The 17,936-nt window shown below is 47.5% G+C and overlaps 1 protein-coding gene across 4 annotated transcripts in view; it reads left to right on the forward strand.

The window, feature by feature from the left end:
- Positions 1-17,936, forward strand: part of LDLRAD3 (low density lipoprotein receptor class A domain containing 3) — a 241,762-nt gene that overhangs the window by 82,026 nt on the left and 141,800 nt on the right. The window contains exon 1 of one of the 4 annotated variants that reach the window (XM_019812280.3): positions 9,602-9,959. The exons of the other annotated variants lie outside the window; for them this stretch is intronic. Coding sequence (XP_019667839.2) covers positions 9,914-9,959 — 46 coding nt within the window. The 5' untranslated portion in view covers positions 9,602-9,913. Of the gene's footprint in view, positions 1-9,601; positions 9,960-17,936 lie in introns of those variants that run through there. 4 annotated transcript variants of the gene reach the window in all.

Genomic DNA, 17,936 nt, shown 5'->3' on the forward strand with positions numbered 1-17,936 from the left:
AGGGAGAGTCTTCAGGGTTGCCAGAGAGTTTTCGATCCAGGCTTCCTTGGGCTCCTGTAGTCCTCAGACATGGCCTGGAAGATGCTGTAGATTGTGCTTTCTGGCAGGTTGTGTAAGCTAAGGAAGGTGGACCCTTCTACTTCAGAAGTACTGTGAATGTTCACATCGGCTGCACGCCAGTCAAAATGAACATCTTCCCTTCTCTGAACCATTTTCAGAAGCCAGAACCCAGGGACCCCATGATACTTCTTTTGAGGGGGGTACTGTGGGGCTGCCTAGGATGGGGAAGCCTCATGCCAAATACAGTGCTCTTGAGCCCCTATTGATCCCCCGGAAGGTAAGAAGGCTCAGACTCTCTACCAAGGTCCTGTGCCCCTTCCCTGGGAGCTGGGACAGGAAACCTCAGACTCTGGTTGGGGGAAAGGTTGAGGTAAGGTGTTCCAGAGCCTAGAGAAAAACTGGGAGAATTTGTCCAATTTGGTGTCTTCTTGGAGGAGAGCGGCTCTTTGATTTCTTTTTTTTTTTTTAAGTTTATTTATTTATTGAGAGACTGAGAGCGAGTTGGGGAGGGGCAAAGAGAGAAGGGGACAGAGGATCCAAAGCAGGCTCTGTTCTGACAGCAGAGAGCCCAGTGTGGTGTTCAAACTCATGAGCCGTGAGATCGTGACCTGAGCCGAAGTCAGACGCTTAACCGACTGAGCCACCCAGGCGCCCCCCTTTCATTTCTGAATCACCAATACCCCTAGCTCTTAGAAAGATTTATCTTATTATTTCGTTCTAGCTCCCCTCACACATGCCTGCTGGGGCCATTCCAGTCCTATCTGGTGGTGATAGACTCATGTGGCATCTACCAGGAACCCCATCAAGCCCCCTCTGGTTTCCTCCATCCTTCCCAGGTGATGCCAGCCATTGTTGGGGACCTGCCACCACTTTCTCGGGAACTACCAATTTAAATGCCAATACTGTCACCAGCTGAGAAGTTAGTGGCATAGTCATCTTAAAGTCATCTTTTAAATCAACTCTTGTGCAAATATCAGCCTCACTCCGTCTTGCCAGTCCTCCCCGCCACTTCCAGAGAACTCTGTTATTATCGGCACTGCGTGCTGCCTTTTCCCTGCAAGGGGAGAATCCTAATGAAGTAGCCCGAGCTGGGGGAGTCTACGTGGTCTTGTGTCGCTAGAGTGAGTGTGGTGAGGTCTCCCAGGCCTTTGTCATGCCGACACGCTCTTATAGCCAGGACTTGGCTGTGACTGCATGATGCAGTCAGTGGTAACAGGCTCTGTAATTGCTAATAAAATTTAAATGGCTGCAAAATCACAGAACATCAAAAAAAAATTTTTTTTCCTGGCACGTCTAGACAAATTTTGCTGATCCAAGTTAGGCTGTGACTGTGCAGTCTTTTTATTTTTATTTTTTTAATGCAGACTTGTGCTTTCATCTGTGACACGGCTAGTTTGCAGTTGCCTAATGGCTTTTTAAAAAATTCAGAGACAGATGAGAAAGTAATAATTAAAAGACGAGGATGTGGTGCGTTCATATCATTCAGACACGCGACCAGAGATATTCTTTTGCTTGTAACGCTTGAGAAGAATAGTTTCCGATGGTTTAGAGTGGGAGAAGATGGGGGAGGGGGGAGCAGGGAGAGAGGCTTTGAGGTCAAAAGCTAACTGTGTCCCCCTCTTAAGCGTTTCAGGAGCTTTTGGCTTTTGACATTGTTAACATCACGTCCTTTGCCAAGATGCCTGCAAAGGGAGTCCCATAAAATGTAAGAATGAAGGAGTGACTTAGGTCTAGAAGGTTTGCTGGCGTCCGTGGATGAAGAGAAGGGATCAAAATCACTTACATGCATGTATGTCATGTTCTGCCACCTGGAAGAACATCAGGTTCGTTCCAAATGAGAACATAGTCTCTGAGTCTTTTGGAAAGGCATCCGTTTGCAGGTGCCCGAGTTGTTTATTTCTGTCATCAGTGCCCTTCGTTGGGGGGGGTGGGTGGTGAGGGTGTGGAGGCAGGTAGGTAATCCGTGTCTCCGATTCTTGATAGGACGGAAATATGCAGGGTGCCAAAGACCATCTTGGCCCCTGTTGTCTCTTGTCAGGTGTACAGGATCATTCCCTGCTCGCGTTCTTTTGGAATCTGGCAACAAGCTGGTGATTTTGCCTCCCCTCCCGAGCTAAGAGGAGGTGCTTCAGGGAGGGCAGCCGCGCTACCCGGTGATTTTGTGGTGATCACCCAGCGTCGTGTATTTTTTTTCTCTTGGCCGCTTTGGGCATTTTGGCCGAGAGAGGGGGCGCTGTGGCAGGAGCCTGCTGGAGCCCTCACCCTTGCCGTGCTGCGTGTCACTGGGCCGCTTCCTGTTGTGCCCCCGGCACAGCCTGCCTCTTGATGTCCTCCCACCTCCCAGATGCTCACGCGGCTCCCAGTGGCCGGGCCGCAGGCGGGCAGCCGGTGGGCAGTGGAGTGAAGCTCTGTCACCTGATGGGGAGCAGATGCGCTGATGCAGAACGTGGCGGGTCTCAGCCACTTGCTGTCTGACATTCAAAGCCAAACCAGGATTGTTCCTGGCTCCCCGGGATGGAGGAAGCTGGCCGGCCTGATGCCGGGAAGGGACGAGGGAGACTGCGTCGCCTGCCGCCCCCAGTTGGGGTGGGTTTCTGGGGCACAGCGGCGACGGTGCCTGATGCCGTGACCCAAGGCCTGGCCATTACGCCCAGTCCCTTCCCCGTTCCTGCCGTCACTCAGGACCTCCTCTGAGCTTCTCCTGAGATGGAAATGCAGGTGAGGCTCCCCACTCTTTCCCCAGTTAGCCTTTTCGTGGCGTGCTGGGATATTGGCCCTCGTGGTGACTTGGGGAAGAGCCTGTCTGGCCGCCCTGACTTTGGGGACAGGCCGTGGCGTAGCAGTTACGACTGTATTATTTAGGTCTGCTGAGACACAGGTACCAGGATGGGATCGGGCACTCAGGAGCTTCACTGGGGGTGGGAGGGGGAGGAGGCAGGGAGAGCCCTGCCGGAGGTTTGGCACCGGAGGAAGGAGAGAGGGCAGGGGGAGGGAGAGGAGGGCAGGAGGAGCCTCACACTGCTGGCTCGGCCCACGGAAGGTTCTGCCAGGCCCATGGGATGTCCTAGAGCCGCAGGCACCTATTGGAGGAGTCCCGGCTCTTTTAGGGATGGGCCTGTCTTAGCACACCTGCCATGCCTGGTCAGGGGCTAAGAGCAGCTCATGGGAGGTGTGGCTTTAGCCCAGATGTGGTAGTGGGTCCAGAGGTCCTCTGCTGGGACTATCAGTCATGCTTCCTGTTCTCAGAGATCTGGGGGGTACATTTTCTTCATTGTCACAGCCACTGCTGAGCCAGGTTATACATTCATGAATTCTCTTAACGGACATTTACAGAGCACTTTCTGTGCACTTGACCCTTGTTGGCACTGGGGGAAAACAACACATGAGGAAATCCCTGTGCTGTGAGAGCCCTCAGTCAGGTGAGAAGATGAATCCACGAACAGGCAGTGGCAGTGGTATGTGATCCATGCAGGGCAGGGCCACGTCCTGGGTGCTCTCGGATCCCACAGAAGGGACACTAATCTCCCCTGGGGCATCCAGGGCATGTTCTGGGAGAAGGCCACTGTCTAAGCTGAGGCTGGAAGAGCGAAGGTGAGCGAATGACCCAGTAAGAGGTTGAAGAACTCCAACGGAAAGAGGAAACCTACACACAGCCCCTGAGGGTAAGAGAGAGGGTGGTGTCTATTTCGGCATGCCTGTAGTAATTCCTGTGGCTCGTGGGGAGGAGGAGAGATTTTTCAGGGGGTGTTTACAAAAGTACGTGTTGGGGAACCAGTCATATGGGGCCTTGTAAACCAACAAAAGACATTAACTGTGTGCCTTGTGGTCAAGAGGCCGATGAGTGGGTCAGATCCTGCCCTACCACTTCCCAGCTGTGCAGCCCTGGGCAAGTCACCTAACCTCTCTGTACGTCTTTGCCATGTCTGTCGAATGGGATCACAATAGTCGTGTTCCATCCGGTTCTGAAAATTAAGTGGCTTTCTGTCAAGCTCCTAGAACAGTACCTGTCATGCAGTAAACATTCAATAAATGTCTGTTTCAGTTGTCATCATTATCCTATACTTTAAATCGTCCTGTTCAAAAATCATGGTCAGACAGGCTTAAATGCTTGCCTGCTGGCATTTGACAGTCGCCAGACTTCTCAAAATGACACGACTGGTACATTTTCTGAATGAATAAAAGAGTGCCGTGGTGTTGTCTCGATGGCTCAGGATGCAGCTGCTCTGGATAATATTGACAGAATCAAAAAATGAAAAACCCAAACCTCAACCACTAAGTTTCCTTGACTTTTCTCCTGAACAACAACTGAATGAACCTCGAAGCTGTCGCCACCTGGGGCTCTTGGGCTCTGAGGGACAGTCCCCAACCAGTGTTTCCAGAAGCGGGCTCGGTGGGTCACCTGACTCATCTGTTAATGTAGATTTGGGGGCAACTCAAAACCTGCTGATGCAGAGTGTCCGAGAAGGAGACCCGAGGTTCTGTGTCTTAACCGGCAGCCCAGGTGAGACTTGCTCCCACCGCACTATGAGACTCACTTGTCCTATGGTTAGACTAACAGTCTCCGTGAAGGAGGAAGTTAGCATAAAGCTTTTATGTTGTCAGCCTCTTTCCATATCAGGGAAGGAAGGATACCCAAGACAGCATCCCTTCTGAGAAGCCCAAGCAGGTAGGAAGCATCTCAGCTAGTGTGTGGGCCTCCAAAGCAAAACATTCTGAACACAGGGCACTAACTGATGCGATGGCCACGTGCTGAGGGTTAGCATTTTACTTTAAGGTGCATTCATGCATACTGTCTCCTAAAGAAAGCCAACGGATCGCAAGTGCTGTCCCTGCACTGCCCACGGAAGAAAATGACTTTATCTCCGCCGGAAATGAAATTGTCAGCAAGAGGTGCCTGGCCTTTGTAAATCTCAGCAAGTAACTCCCAACAAGATTAAATCCCCGTGAACAGTGGGTATCTCTGGGAGGTGGGATAACGGGCTACTGTTCCTTCCTGATAACTTCTTACAAGTTTTGCACGGGAGGCAGTGTGTGGAGTGCTTCAGAGTGCATAAGCCTGGCACGAGCCTGCCTGGGTCTGTCCTGCTTCCTCTGCACACTGGGCAAGTTACTGACTCTCTCTTTGCGTCACTTTCCTCATCTGTAACATGGGGAACAAATAGAAGGGATAATCAGATGCCTCACTGAGTTTAAATACATTTATAGCTGTGCAGTGTTTAGGCAATGCTTAACAATTACTAAGCTCTTGAGAAGAATTAACTATTATTATTATTATTTTAAAGTTTTTTAATGTTTATTTATTAGAGAGAGAATGAGAGAGTGTGAGTGCACGTGAGCAGGGGAGCGGCGGGGAGAGAGGGAGAGAGAGAATCCCTGAGCAGGCTCCGCACTCTGTGCAGAGCCCTACACAGGGCTTGATCTCACGGCCACGAGATCACGACCTGAGCTGAAATCAAGAGTCAGATGCTTAACTGACTGAGCCACCCAGGCGCCCCTGTTTTTTTATTTTGGAGACAGAGTGTGTGAGAGGGGCAGAGAGACAGAGAGAGAGAGAGAGGGAGAGAGAGAGAGAGAGAGAGAGAGAGAGAGAGAGAGAGAGAGAGAGAGAATCCTAAGAAGGCTCTTCCTTCAGCGTGGAGCCTAATGTGGGGCTTGATCCCGTGACCCTGGGATCATGACCTGGGCTAAAATCAAAAGTCAGATGCTCAACCGACTGAGCCACCCAGGCGCCCCTCAGCTGTTATTAATAATAACATCATCATCTTTATGTACATGCATCAGGTAGCTGTAGGGTGATTGGAAATGAGGCATAAAGAGTAAGGCTGCCTCAACTGTAGGAGCTAATGTGTGAAAGGTCTAGACTATCTGCTGTAAAGACCAGAAGGAATTGATAGGGAGCCAGCTGTAGTCTGGTTTGGGGCCTGACTTTTCATGTCTGTTGCGAGGGGTGAGAGTCCAGTTAGCGTTTCACACTTTGCTTCTTGGAGCGCCACGGTTTAGCGCCACAGTGACAGGCAGGAGGGCCGAAGGGCCTGGGGGGCTTTGGACTTGGGCTCTTCTGTCTGAAAGGGAAGCAGCTACAGTTTTCTCTCTTAATACCTGGTGGGTTTGCATAAGATTCTGGTTTTCCCACAGAGGGTCCTGCAGTAACCAGACAAAAAGAGTTGAATCCCACTGGGCCAGCTCCCTAACAAGCCCCTGTTCCCCCTTCGCTCTCTTCTTGACACCTGCAGCTGCAAAGACGGCCCCACGACTATCCTTTTCCAGGGCAGAGCTCGCTTCCAACTACCACAGCACGGGAGCCTCGGGAATTTGTTCTGTGTGATGGGCCCCAGTCTGCTTTTTGGAAGTCTTTAATGGTCGCGTTGGGGTGCCTTAGGTACTGACGAGTTCCCTGTTTTTAGAACCGTTCAGGCTTCGGGTGATATCAAGTTCTAGCTTCACTAATTGCTGGCTGCGTGACTGGGTAATGAATATGAGGCTATAAGCACAGTGTTTCCATACTGTGAATGGTGGGTGTCGGTGACCTGACTGCTCTAATAATCACAGTCGACTGGCGAGCGTCTGCTTGGGATCCTCTTTTTGCCACCCGGGAGTCTCTTTTTAAAGTCCCGTTTTAACGCGGCCACCCTGGTACTAGCCGTCAGCCATCCTCACGGACGAGGCCATGGACACGATTGCTAGAGCATCCATCACGTCCCACTCTTTCCTTTGCGCTGCAGGGCGTATTTCCGAAGAAACATGAACGGTGGATTGTGTAATCACGCGCTGATGCAAACCAAATCTTGGCAAGTGTGAACGACTATGAAAACAATACATATGCGAAACACACTTCCCCTGTGCTTCTATTTAACGTTCCGGTTCCCATGCCAGGTTTCCCCCTGTGTTCTGCATTTCAGAAATATTTTGTTTTTCATTCCAGACCGTAGGAGTACAAAGGCAGATTTGTTTCATCACTTAATTTGCTAATTCTGCCAGGCTCTTTCTCCCACTGATCAGCAGTCCTCCTTAGAGTCTTACATGTGAGGCTGGCCTTTAGGAAAATTACATAGGAGTGGTTTCATATTTACCCTGTGCGTGACTGCAGAGGACATGAGTAAAATCAAAACAAAACAAACAACCGAGGAAACAAAACAGTGCCCCTGTGGGGGAATTTTAGGATAGGCTGGTATGCCGCAGCTGAGCAGGGTAGGGGTGCAGACTCTATTTTTGTTCTTGACTCTGCGTGAAACTTAGGGCATGTGATTTTACTTTATTGAGCTCTCTTTTCCTTCCAAGTAGGAACCTGCTGTCTGACATCCCAGAGATAGCGTTATTTTACAGGATTGACATCACCCAGTTCTTTGACTTCCCTGCTGATGGGAGTACAGAAAACCTTAGCAGAGACTGCTGCTCAAAAAGAAGGAAGATGGATGGATGGATGGATGGGTTAGTGGATGGATTGATGGGTAGATTGATGGATAGATGAATTGATGGATGGCTCAGTGGATGAAATGATGGATGGGTGGGCGAGTGGATGGATAGATGGATGGATGGATGGATCAGTGGGTGAATTGATGGATGGATGGATGAAGACAGAAACTTCTTATTCTATAACCGCATCCCTGCCCAGAAGCCTTCCTGACCTTCCTTTTCATTATACCCACCTTGTCCCTGCTTCCATAGCCGTCCTCTACCTTTGGCTTGTAAACAAGCAGATGCAGTAAGGAGTGGTAGGTAAAATCTTCCAGGTAATATTAGAAGCTTCAGGACAACCAGGAAAAGCCCCACATAATTCTTGTTCACCGTCATCCCCACACCAAACAGTGTCAGCTTCTGGCACTTAGAAGATGCTCAGTACACATTTGTTGGATGAACAAATGAAAGCATCCAATGAGAGAACGGTGACTGTTCGCAAGGACTTTTGGGAGCAAATCTTGGCTTTCCTTCTTGTATCCCTCTAGTACTACTGCTCTTGTGAGAGCTGGTTTTCTATTCATGGGGAGCCAGATGGGATTGCTAAGTAGGAATAGGATTCCTCCCACCTGTAACACACACACGCACGCACACACACACACACACACACACACACACACAGTTTCTCCCTCAGGACTTCTAAAGGGGTCACCTGACTGATTTGCTTTAACAGCCTGACCTCCTGTCCTCCTTCTCTCCCTCACCTATCCTAATTCCTCCTTGTTAATTAATCATTCTTCTGAGGGTAAATATTCCTCCCGGCTCTTTCCTTTTCCTTTGGGCCCCAAGGGGTGTGACCTCTGGGAGAGCCTTGCCTTTCTCTTTCTAAGCCTTTGCCTAGATACCTATTATTATCAGCTCAGTCATTGCATCCTGATATTTTGCTTGGATTTAAAGACGAGAGGCAGGGGCTAATGAAGGGCTTTTGTGTTCAGGAACACAGGGCACCCAGCAGCTTCAGCGGCTTCTCCCTTTGATTCCAGGCTTGTAGGGACACTCACTATGCTTAGCACAGCCCTGGAGAGGGTGGCAGGGAGCACATTCAGGCCTCCCCTGCTCAGCACTTCCTACACAGCCTTGGTACCTGTGCTCAGAGGAGGAGCCAAAACACCGGAAGGACATAGTCTGCAGTCTTCCTGGCCAGCACAGCATACTCTGGTTCAGAGAACTAACTATTGCCATGGGTATGCACTCTGCCTTTTCTGGGCCTTAGTTCTCTCATCTATAAAGGGACTTGATCTTCTCCAACCCCCATTACAACTACAGATGCCTGTGATTTAAAATAGAATGTCCTTCCCTCTGTGAAAATGCAGAATGGTTTTCTGGCACGTGGGCATACACACGTAGGAATGGATTTAGGTCTGTTGAGGCTTATGCAGAATGCTGGCGACCCTCAGTGAGCAAGTTAGTGAACAGGCTCTGGGTCAGACTATAAAACTTTTCCCTGCGGACCAGGCACTAGACCCAGTGCTCTGCATGGATGATCTCCTTTAGTCATCACAACTGTCCCATGAGGTAAGTCCTACCAGTACTCCCATTTTACTGATGAATTGCGGTTTGGAGAAGTTAGGTCATTGGCTGAAGCAGTTTGGGTATCACGAGTCACGTTAGGAAAGCAGACACGCAGGCTTGAGGGAGCGGCTTGACCTCTCTGCTCTGCTGCCCCCTGCAGGTAAGTGTGTGCCATGGCGGATCTGTACCAAAAGGTTTCTAGGGCTCAGATGCAGCTTTCCTGCCTCCCTTGTAAAGGGAGTGCATGTTAAATGTCCTGCCTGTCCCATTCCCATGCAAGAAAGGATTGCATTTGAAATGTCTGAAGTCATGCCTGACTTTGCTCCTCTGCCCAGAGGGCCCAGCAGGGGCCTGAAGCGTTAAAACCTGTATGAGGGTTCATTTCAGTGATGCTTTGCTATCTTTCATAAAAATTGGCAGCAGGCAAATCTCAGGGCAATCTGCACTAAAGATGTCTGGCAGGAGGGCACCTGAGTACCTCTCCCCTCTACCCCAGGACCCTCCTTCCATTCTAGTCTAGAACTTCGCAAACACTGTGTGTATCATAAAGGCATGGGATCTTGGTAAACTACAGATTCTAATTAAGTGAGTCAGGGGCGTGGCTCCCAGGGGGTTACCGATGCTGCAGATCTGAGGTCTACACTTTGAGCAGAGAGGGTCTAGAGGCCATGGTTTCCAGGCTGCATCAGAATGCCCCGGAGGCCTCAGTAAACAACTTCCCAGGACCTTCCTGGGAATCTCAATCACCAGAGTGAGGAGGGGACCCTGGAGCTGAAGTGTTTCTGGGAGCACACTATAAGAAACACTGCCCAGTCCAGTGGCTCCTAAGCCACTGTAGTTGTCCGAGTCCTCTGCAGATTGAGGTCATCCTGGGAAAGAGTGGCTCATGGGCCTAGAGTGGGGCCAGAATTCTCTGCGTGCTGTTTCCCCAGGTGAGTCTGACCTGTATTCCAGTTTGGGAACTCACCTCTTTATCGTCAGTCTTTCCCTGGCCCCAGATTCTTCCTCAGGCCAGAGTCCTACAGGCCCCTGCCCTTTGTTGTGCCTAGTCTGTGACACAGCCCTCTGTAGTATGGCTTTCACATGCACCACAGTCATGAATTTGCTCTGGGGAGGATCACAGGAAACTCCTGGTTGTCAGATCCAGTGTCGAGATCCGACCTTACCTGGCCCCCAAGCTGTGTTGGACACTGCGGACCACATCCTTCACTTCCATCTTTTGTTCACTGGGATTCCATCCCCTATTTCCAGGCTGCCCTTCTCCCTGGCAGGGAGGCCCTCTTGGTCTGCTTCCTGCATCATTATTTACCAGAAATAGATTCCTTCCTTCTCGTCTAATACTCCGCCCACTCCCCTCCTTGGAGATCTCCTCCCCTCCCATAAACTGGTGATGCCCAAATATTTATTTCCTGAATCATCTTCCTAAACCACAGACCAAATCATATTACTACTACCTTGCTTAAAGCAGGAGGCAGAGGACTCTGAAGCCAGCCAGCCTGGGCTCAGATCCTGGCCCTGCCACTTGGCAGCTGGGAAGTCTTGACCGAGTCATTGAACTTCCTGAGGCTGCCATTTTCTCATGTGGAGAAGGGGATGAGGCACCTCGTCTATGTAGAGTTCCCTGCACTGGAGTTGGTATAATGTGAGCACTCAGTAGATAACCCACTTCGAGGTTTGTTTGTTTTTTAAATCCTTAGATGTGAGGAATATGAATAACAGTAGACTTCCAGGGGCTCCCAGGTCCCCCATGGAGTAAAGGGGTCTCCGAAGTCCCAGAGAGACCTCCTGGCTGGCTCTGCCTGTCTCACTGGCTGCAGCTCCTGCCCCACCTTGCGTGCCTCCCTAGCCACTCAGGCTTATTCCTCTGGGCCTTTGCACATTCTCTTTTTCCCCCTGGGCTTCTGTCCTCCAGCACAGCCTTCAGCCTCCATGGTGCCTCCCCTGCCTCCCCCAGGAGTAAAGGGCCATGTTCTCCTTTGTGCTTCTGCTTAGTCTCACGGGTTCTTCTAACCCATGTGTCCTGTACCAACTTCACTTGCTTGTATGTCTATGTCCCTGTTAGACTGTAAGCTCTTTAAGTCTGTAAGCCAGGCCTCCCTGGGATGAGGTATGGCTGACTCTGGGGACTGTGTTTTTTTTTTGTTTTTTTTTTTTTAATGTTTATTTTTGAGAGAGACCAAGTGTGAGCAGGGGAAGGGAAGAAGGAGAGGGAGATAGAATCTGAAGCAGGCTTCAGGCTCTGGGCTATTAGCACAGCCCGATGCAGGGCTCATTCAGGAACCACGAGATCAGGACCCGAACTGAAGTCGGATGCTCAACTGACTGAGCCACCCAGATGCCCCTCTGTGGACCATTTGAATGAATGAATGAGTGACACTGAAAATCAGGAGCAAGTTCAGTGGCAGACAAGGCAAGCAAGCTGAATGTTTGAGGTGATCTTACCTTGTTATGGACAAAAACGTGGGAATCATCCTTGAGGCCTCTCTTTTGCTGACTGCCCTTTCTCCCTGATCCCGCCTATTAGCAAAAGCCAGTCAGCTCTGCCTCTAAAGCAGTGGTTCTCAGCCAGGGGTGATTTGGGCTCCCAGGGTTAGTTATTTGGCCATGTCTGGAGACATTCTTGGTTGTCAGAACTGGGGATGCTGCTGGCATCTAGTGGTGGAAACCAGGGATGCTGTGAAACATCCTGCCGTGCATGGGACAGTCCCCCACGCCAAGGACTTTTCCAGCCCCAAATGTCAACAGTGCTGCGGTTGAGACACCCTGATCTAGAAGGTTCTGAGTCAAGTCCGTGCACAGCTCTCTGTCTTCACTACTCCCACACACCTCCAGGCACTGTTGTCCCCTCCTGGAACGACTTCCTGCTTCATTTGCTTCATCCCACTCTCCCAAGGGCAGCCCAAGATCTTTTAGAAAAGTAAATAAAATCACTCCCCTGTAACACTTCCCATCACTTTCACTTGGAATCAAACCCAGACTCCTTCCCTGAGGAATCCCTTCTGGACCTGGCTTCTGCTTTCCCTGCCTCGCCCCGGGGGCAGCCTGCTCCAGCCTTGCCTGGCTGCCCCTCCTGCTCCCGGGCCTTTCCAGGCTTTGTCACTGGTGTGTTTTCGTGATGGGCTCTCCGCCTGGGCTGCTCTCCCCTCTCATCCCTGCTTGGCTGGCTGCTGCTTGTCATTTAGTTCTCATCGTAACTGCTTTGGCCTCTGAAATTCCCTTCCTGGTTATCCATACCAACCATGCACCCACGATCACATCTTCCATCTCCGTGGAGCACTTAGCACTGTCCGATTTTGTCTGTGTGTTTGTTGGAGCTCCATGAGGGCAAGACCTCCCCTGCCTGGGATAGGGCTGTGTCCTCTCCTGCCGAGAACAGTGCTGGCGTGTGATCAGTTACCAATAAAGTGTGGTGGGAGTAGGGCTGCTATTAATAGCTTACATTGGTGCAGTAGAGCCTAAGAAGTGCTCAACATGATTTACATTTAATGCCCACAATTGCTTTATGAGATTGGGTACTATGATGGTCATCTCCACTTTACAGATGAGGAAACTGAGGCACCGAAAGTTAAAAATTGTATCACTAGATAGGGACAGAGCTGGGATTTGAGCATAACCAGTCTGACGGCAGACTCTCTCTCTCTCTCTCTCTCTCTCTCTCTCTCTCTCTCTCTCTCTCTCTATATATATATATATATATATATATATATAAATTTATTGCCAAGTTTATTGCCAAGTTAGGTAACATACAGTGTATGCAGCGTGCTCTTGGCTTCAGGCCTAGATTCCTGTGATTCATCGCTTACATACAATGCCCAGTGCTCATCCCAAGTGCCCTCCTCAATGCCCATCATGACAGCAGAATCTTAATCATTCCATCACTCAGCCACACTGTTGAGGACATGAATGTGGAATACAAATGGTGGCACATTCACACCCATCCTTCACCGAATGCTTAGATATTAGGCAGCCTTTTCAGAACTGGGATTCTGCTCTGGGTTCAAATCTGCTCTGGGTTCAAATTTTGTGACTGCCTCACATTTTGTGATGTATTCACTTACATCTGGGTTATGAGGAGAGAGTACCAAAAATCTCTTTTCTCTTAAATGGTTAGGTCTTAGTGTTCTGTACGCTTTACTCTGACTCCTTATCATGTTTCCTTTGTTGCTTTGGCCACTAGGAAACTCACAGCCCTGATGATAGTAATCCTGTAATACTGTATGGAGTGCATCTTGTCTACTACCTTCTTTTCTTTTGCTTTTGCCTATAACATCCTGTTTTCCTTGGTTTTTTTACCGATTTTTTTTCCTATGGCAACCCAAACGATTTATGAGTTGAGATGGAGCAAAGATAAATATATATGGAAAGTGTGTCCCTGGAAACATTAATCTCTCTGATTGTCAGCATTCTGTATGCAGTGTTAGTAACCAACGTTCTCAGTTTTTTGGTGGAATGTAAATTGGATAAAGTCCACCAAAGTGGCTCAGGACACACAGCAAGAATTTAGTAAGTGTTAATTACTTTATCTTTTTTCCCTCATTTATGGTGAGGAGGAGGCGCTCTCAAACTACCACCTGGTCTAGTGGAGGTGTTGGAAGGCCTGGGTGGTTTAATATGTCTTACTGAGCCATTCCTATCCACTGCTAACTGGTGAGCTCCATTACAGAAACCCATAGCAAATGACAGCCTGTCATCTTGTCCTGTCTTTGGTGCTATTTCCATGACAGTAAATTGGTTTTTGAGCAGCAGAAAGATATTAGGTGTAGTAGATGGAAAAGACTCCGCCCCTGTGCATTGAACTTGTACATGAAGTGTAGCCTGACAAACAAAAAGCATTTACTGGAAAGAAAATGAGTCAGACTCACAGAAACTTTTTATTACTATGGCAACAGGGTACTTGGCCAGTCCCTCTTTGGCTAGAGCATAATATACTGGTGAGGAATGTCAGCTGTTACGTTTCAGTTGCTTATTAACTCGTAAAATGTCCTAGTTTACATACTAATTGTTGCCGGAGAAAATAGTCCTATTTTAAGATGACCCAGTCACCCATTTCCTGGTACTAAGCCACTTTGGGGCTTAACAAAAAATAATAATTACAGTAATAAAAGCTCTTAGCCTTTCTGATACCAGGCATCTTCTGTCTTCTCATTTAATCCTTACCTACTTTGTAAGGTTGATTTCATCATCCCATTTTACAGATGACAGAGTAAAAGCCCAGGGCAGGTAGGTAATTTGCCCAAGGTCTCAGTTCTGGGAAGGCGTGGGATCGGGATTTGAATCCAAGTTCCGTTTGATTCCTAACCCTTTGTTTGTTTGTTTTTTAACCATTAGTAGAGAGTTAGGTCTTCCTTTAAATCAGAAAAGGCTGAAGTTCAAGAGTATTGACCTTTTCCTGGTGTAGGGTTCTTCACTCTTGAAATGTTGACATTTTGGGGCCAGATAATTCTTTATTTGATGGAGGGGAGCCCCCTGTGCATTATGAGACTTTTGGCAGCATCCCTGGTCTACCCACTGGATGCCAGTAGCACTCACTCCTCCCCTCCTACCACCAATGTTTTTTAAAAGATTTTATTTTTAAGTAATCTTCACATCCAGCATGGGGCTCAAACTCACAACCCCGAGATTAGGAGTTGCATTCTGTACCTACTGAACCAGCCAGATGCCCCATCCTCCCCCCTCCAGTATTGCCAAATGTTCCCTGGGGAGCAAACCAGAAGAACGAGGGAGGAATTCAGACAATTTCCTTCCTGGAAAAGAGCAGCTCTTTCATTTCTGATGTCACCAACCCTCCTGGATCTCAGAAATTCTTAGAAAGTTTTGTTTCCTTGTTTAGTTATATTCAGGGAGTTGTGCAATTCTTGCTGCTACCTGATTTTAGAACACCTTTATCACCCCCAAAAGAAACCCCCTTCTTCTCCCTTCCTCCCTCCCCCAATCCCTGGGGGCCACTAATCTATTTTTGTTTTTTTGTCTCTATGGATTTCTGTATTAGATGTGGCCTTTATGCATAGCCCTTTCACTTAGCATGATGTTTTCAGGTTTCATCTGTTTTGGATCATGCATCAGTACTTCATCTTTTTATTGAACAAATAACATTCCATTATATGGAATGAATAACTTCATTATTTTGCATGTGGGTATCCAGTTGTCCCAGCTCTTTGTTGAAAAGACTGTCTTTTCCCTTAATGAATTTTCTTGACACCTTGTCAAAAATCCATTGACTGAAAGTGATGGGTTGTTTCTAGACTCTCAATTTTATTCTGTTGATCCATAAGCATTTGAATCTGTAGATCAATTTGGAGAGTATTGGTATCTTACCAATACTTAGTCTTCTAATCCATGAACATGGGATGTCTTTTCTGTTTATTTAGTTCTTAAATTTCTTTGAACAGTATTTTGTAGGTTTCAGTGTACAGGTCACAAGACCTCTGGTTAAATGTATTCCTAAGTATTTTATTTGTTTTATTTATTTGTTTTAATGCTATTATAAATGAAATTGTTTTATTAATTTCATGTTAGGATATTTGATTGCTGGTATATAGAAGTTCAATTTATTTTGATATTTTCATCTTGTGTTCTACACCCTTGCTGAAGTTGTTTGTTAGTTCTAAGAGTTGTTTGTGGATTTGAGATTAAAAAAAAATACACTTACAGCTATACATTTCATTCTCAATACTGCTTTAGCTGCATCTTGTGAATTTTGGCATGTTGTTTCTGTTTTCATTCATCCCGAAGTATTTTTCTAATTTTGTATTTTTTTCTTCCACTCATTGGTAACTTGTTGGTAATTCCTACATAGTTGTGTTTATTCTGGTATTGGTAATATTGACAATTTCCCACATAGTTGTGAATTTCCAGATTTCCTTCTGTTATTGATGTCTAATTTTATTTCAGTGTGACTGGAGAACATACATTGTATTATTTCTTTTAAATGTATTGATGTTTTTTTAAATATTTATTTTTCAGAGAAAGAGAGAGAGAGAGAGAGCGAGCATGTGAGTAGGGAAGGGGCAGAGAGAGACAGAGACAGAATCTGAAGCAGGCTTCAGGCTCTGAGCTCTTAGCATGGAGTCTGGTGCGGGCCTTAAACACAAACTGTGAGATCACGACCTGAGCTGACATCAGATGCTTAACTGACTGAGCCCCCCAGGAGCCCCATATATTGAGGTTATTTTATGGGCTAATATTTGGAATACCCTGGAGAATGTTCCATTACCGCCTGAGAAGAATGTGTGTCCTACTGCTTTGCTTGTAATTTCGATGGATGTCTGTTAGATGTGGTTGGTTTACTGTGTTGTTCCTTTCTGCTCATCTGTTTTCTTGCTGATCTTCAGCCTAATTATTCTACCCATTATTGAAAGCAGGCATTGAAGTCTCCAACTCTTACTGTTTAAATATTTCTTTCTCCCTTGTCAGTCCCATGTATTTTGGGACTCCGTTTTTAAGTGTATGTATTATGCCTTCCTGATGGATTGACCATTTCTTTGTCTCTAGGAACATATTTTTATCACCACTTCTATTTTGTTTGACGTTAGTATAGTCACTCTAGCTCCATTGACTTGGGATTGCTTTGCTTTGTTTTGTTTCATTTTTTTTAAAGCTTCCTGAGTTATTGTGATGTGCATTCAAGATTGAGTCACAGCTCTTATTGGATAAGTTAGAAGCTGAGGGTCGGTGTTTTGTTTTTAAAGCCAGCCCATAGCTACTGAGAGATGCTCTCCTTGGGATTATGTGATTCCTGTGACTGGTGTTGAAGGCATCATAGAAACCTCCAGATCCCTTGGTGGAAACCGTTCCTGGAGCCAGATTTGTGGTGCGTTAAGCCATTGTTTTCAGGCTACCTCGTGACAGACTGAATGTCCTCCTGCTCGGCTTTTCAGAGCCGCCTCCCCTGTCTCACTCTGTTGGCAGCAGCCAGCAAAGGATTATGCCTCGTGTCTGTGAAGGCACGTCCTGCTGTCCTGTGGATCTGACGCCAGTGTAATCCTCCTTCATAGGCCTTTCTCTGGCCCTTTTGGCCAGCACTGCACCGTTAAGGAGGCAGTGTCTGAGTCCCAGGGTCCTTCTGTCCCTGTGGATGTGTGGGGAGGGGCGGGTAAGGGGGGCTGTCAGAGACACTTCTAGGAGGCTGATCAGAAATGAGCTTCCTTTTCACAAGGCTGAAGGTAAAGAACTTGCACAGAAATGAAGGCGTTTTTTTGGAAGAAAAACCTCAGCGTTTGCCGAGGGCCCAAAGGGTGGAAGCAGGTAGAGGCCCTGAAGAGTAAAACCTGCCTCTTTGGGCAAAGGTGATGTCCCTCATGCCCAGCAAGATGGAAGGTGATCTACAATGGATTCTCCTTTGTTTCTGTTCAAGCCTTTAAACTTTGATTCTCGCATCATCCCCCTTTCCCCCCACATTTTTTTTTTCCTTTATCACTCACCCCCTCCCCCGTTTCTTAGGAGTTGGCCCTTGGATATCACCTTTCCTTGGATGATGCCTTTATCAAAGTATCCTTTATAAACTGGAAACTAGTCAGTTCTAGCATGTCTGTTCCCACATCTGGTTTTCATCCCGGGGACTCTGATCCACTGTCAGGAAGTTTTTTCTCCAAGCGGTGAAAAGCCTCTGGAAGCTAACTTATCTGACCCACGTTTATTTATTATCTTTTTCGAGCTTATCCTCTCAAACTTTGTCTATAGAAAAATCAGATGGGAATGTCTTGGTTTCCTACTTACGGGTTCTCTGGAATTTTCATTCCAATATATATACATACACACATACCTTCATGCACGTATGTTTGTGCATTACAAATAGCTAAAATTAATAACCTGGAAAAAAAACCCCTTAGGTTATAAGATAATGTCTTAATCCCAAACTTGCTAACTTTTTCCCTTTCATTCTTAAAAATATTTTAAAGGGCAGGGCACCT

The sequence above is a fragment of the Felis catus genome, chromosome D1, assembly GCF_018350175.1.
Source record: "Felis catus isolate Fca126 chromosome D1, F.catus_Fca126_mat1.0, whole genome shotgun sequence".
NCBI classification, from domain to species: Eukaryota; Metazoa; Chordata; class Mammalia; order Carnivora; family Felidae; genus Felis; species Felis catus.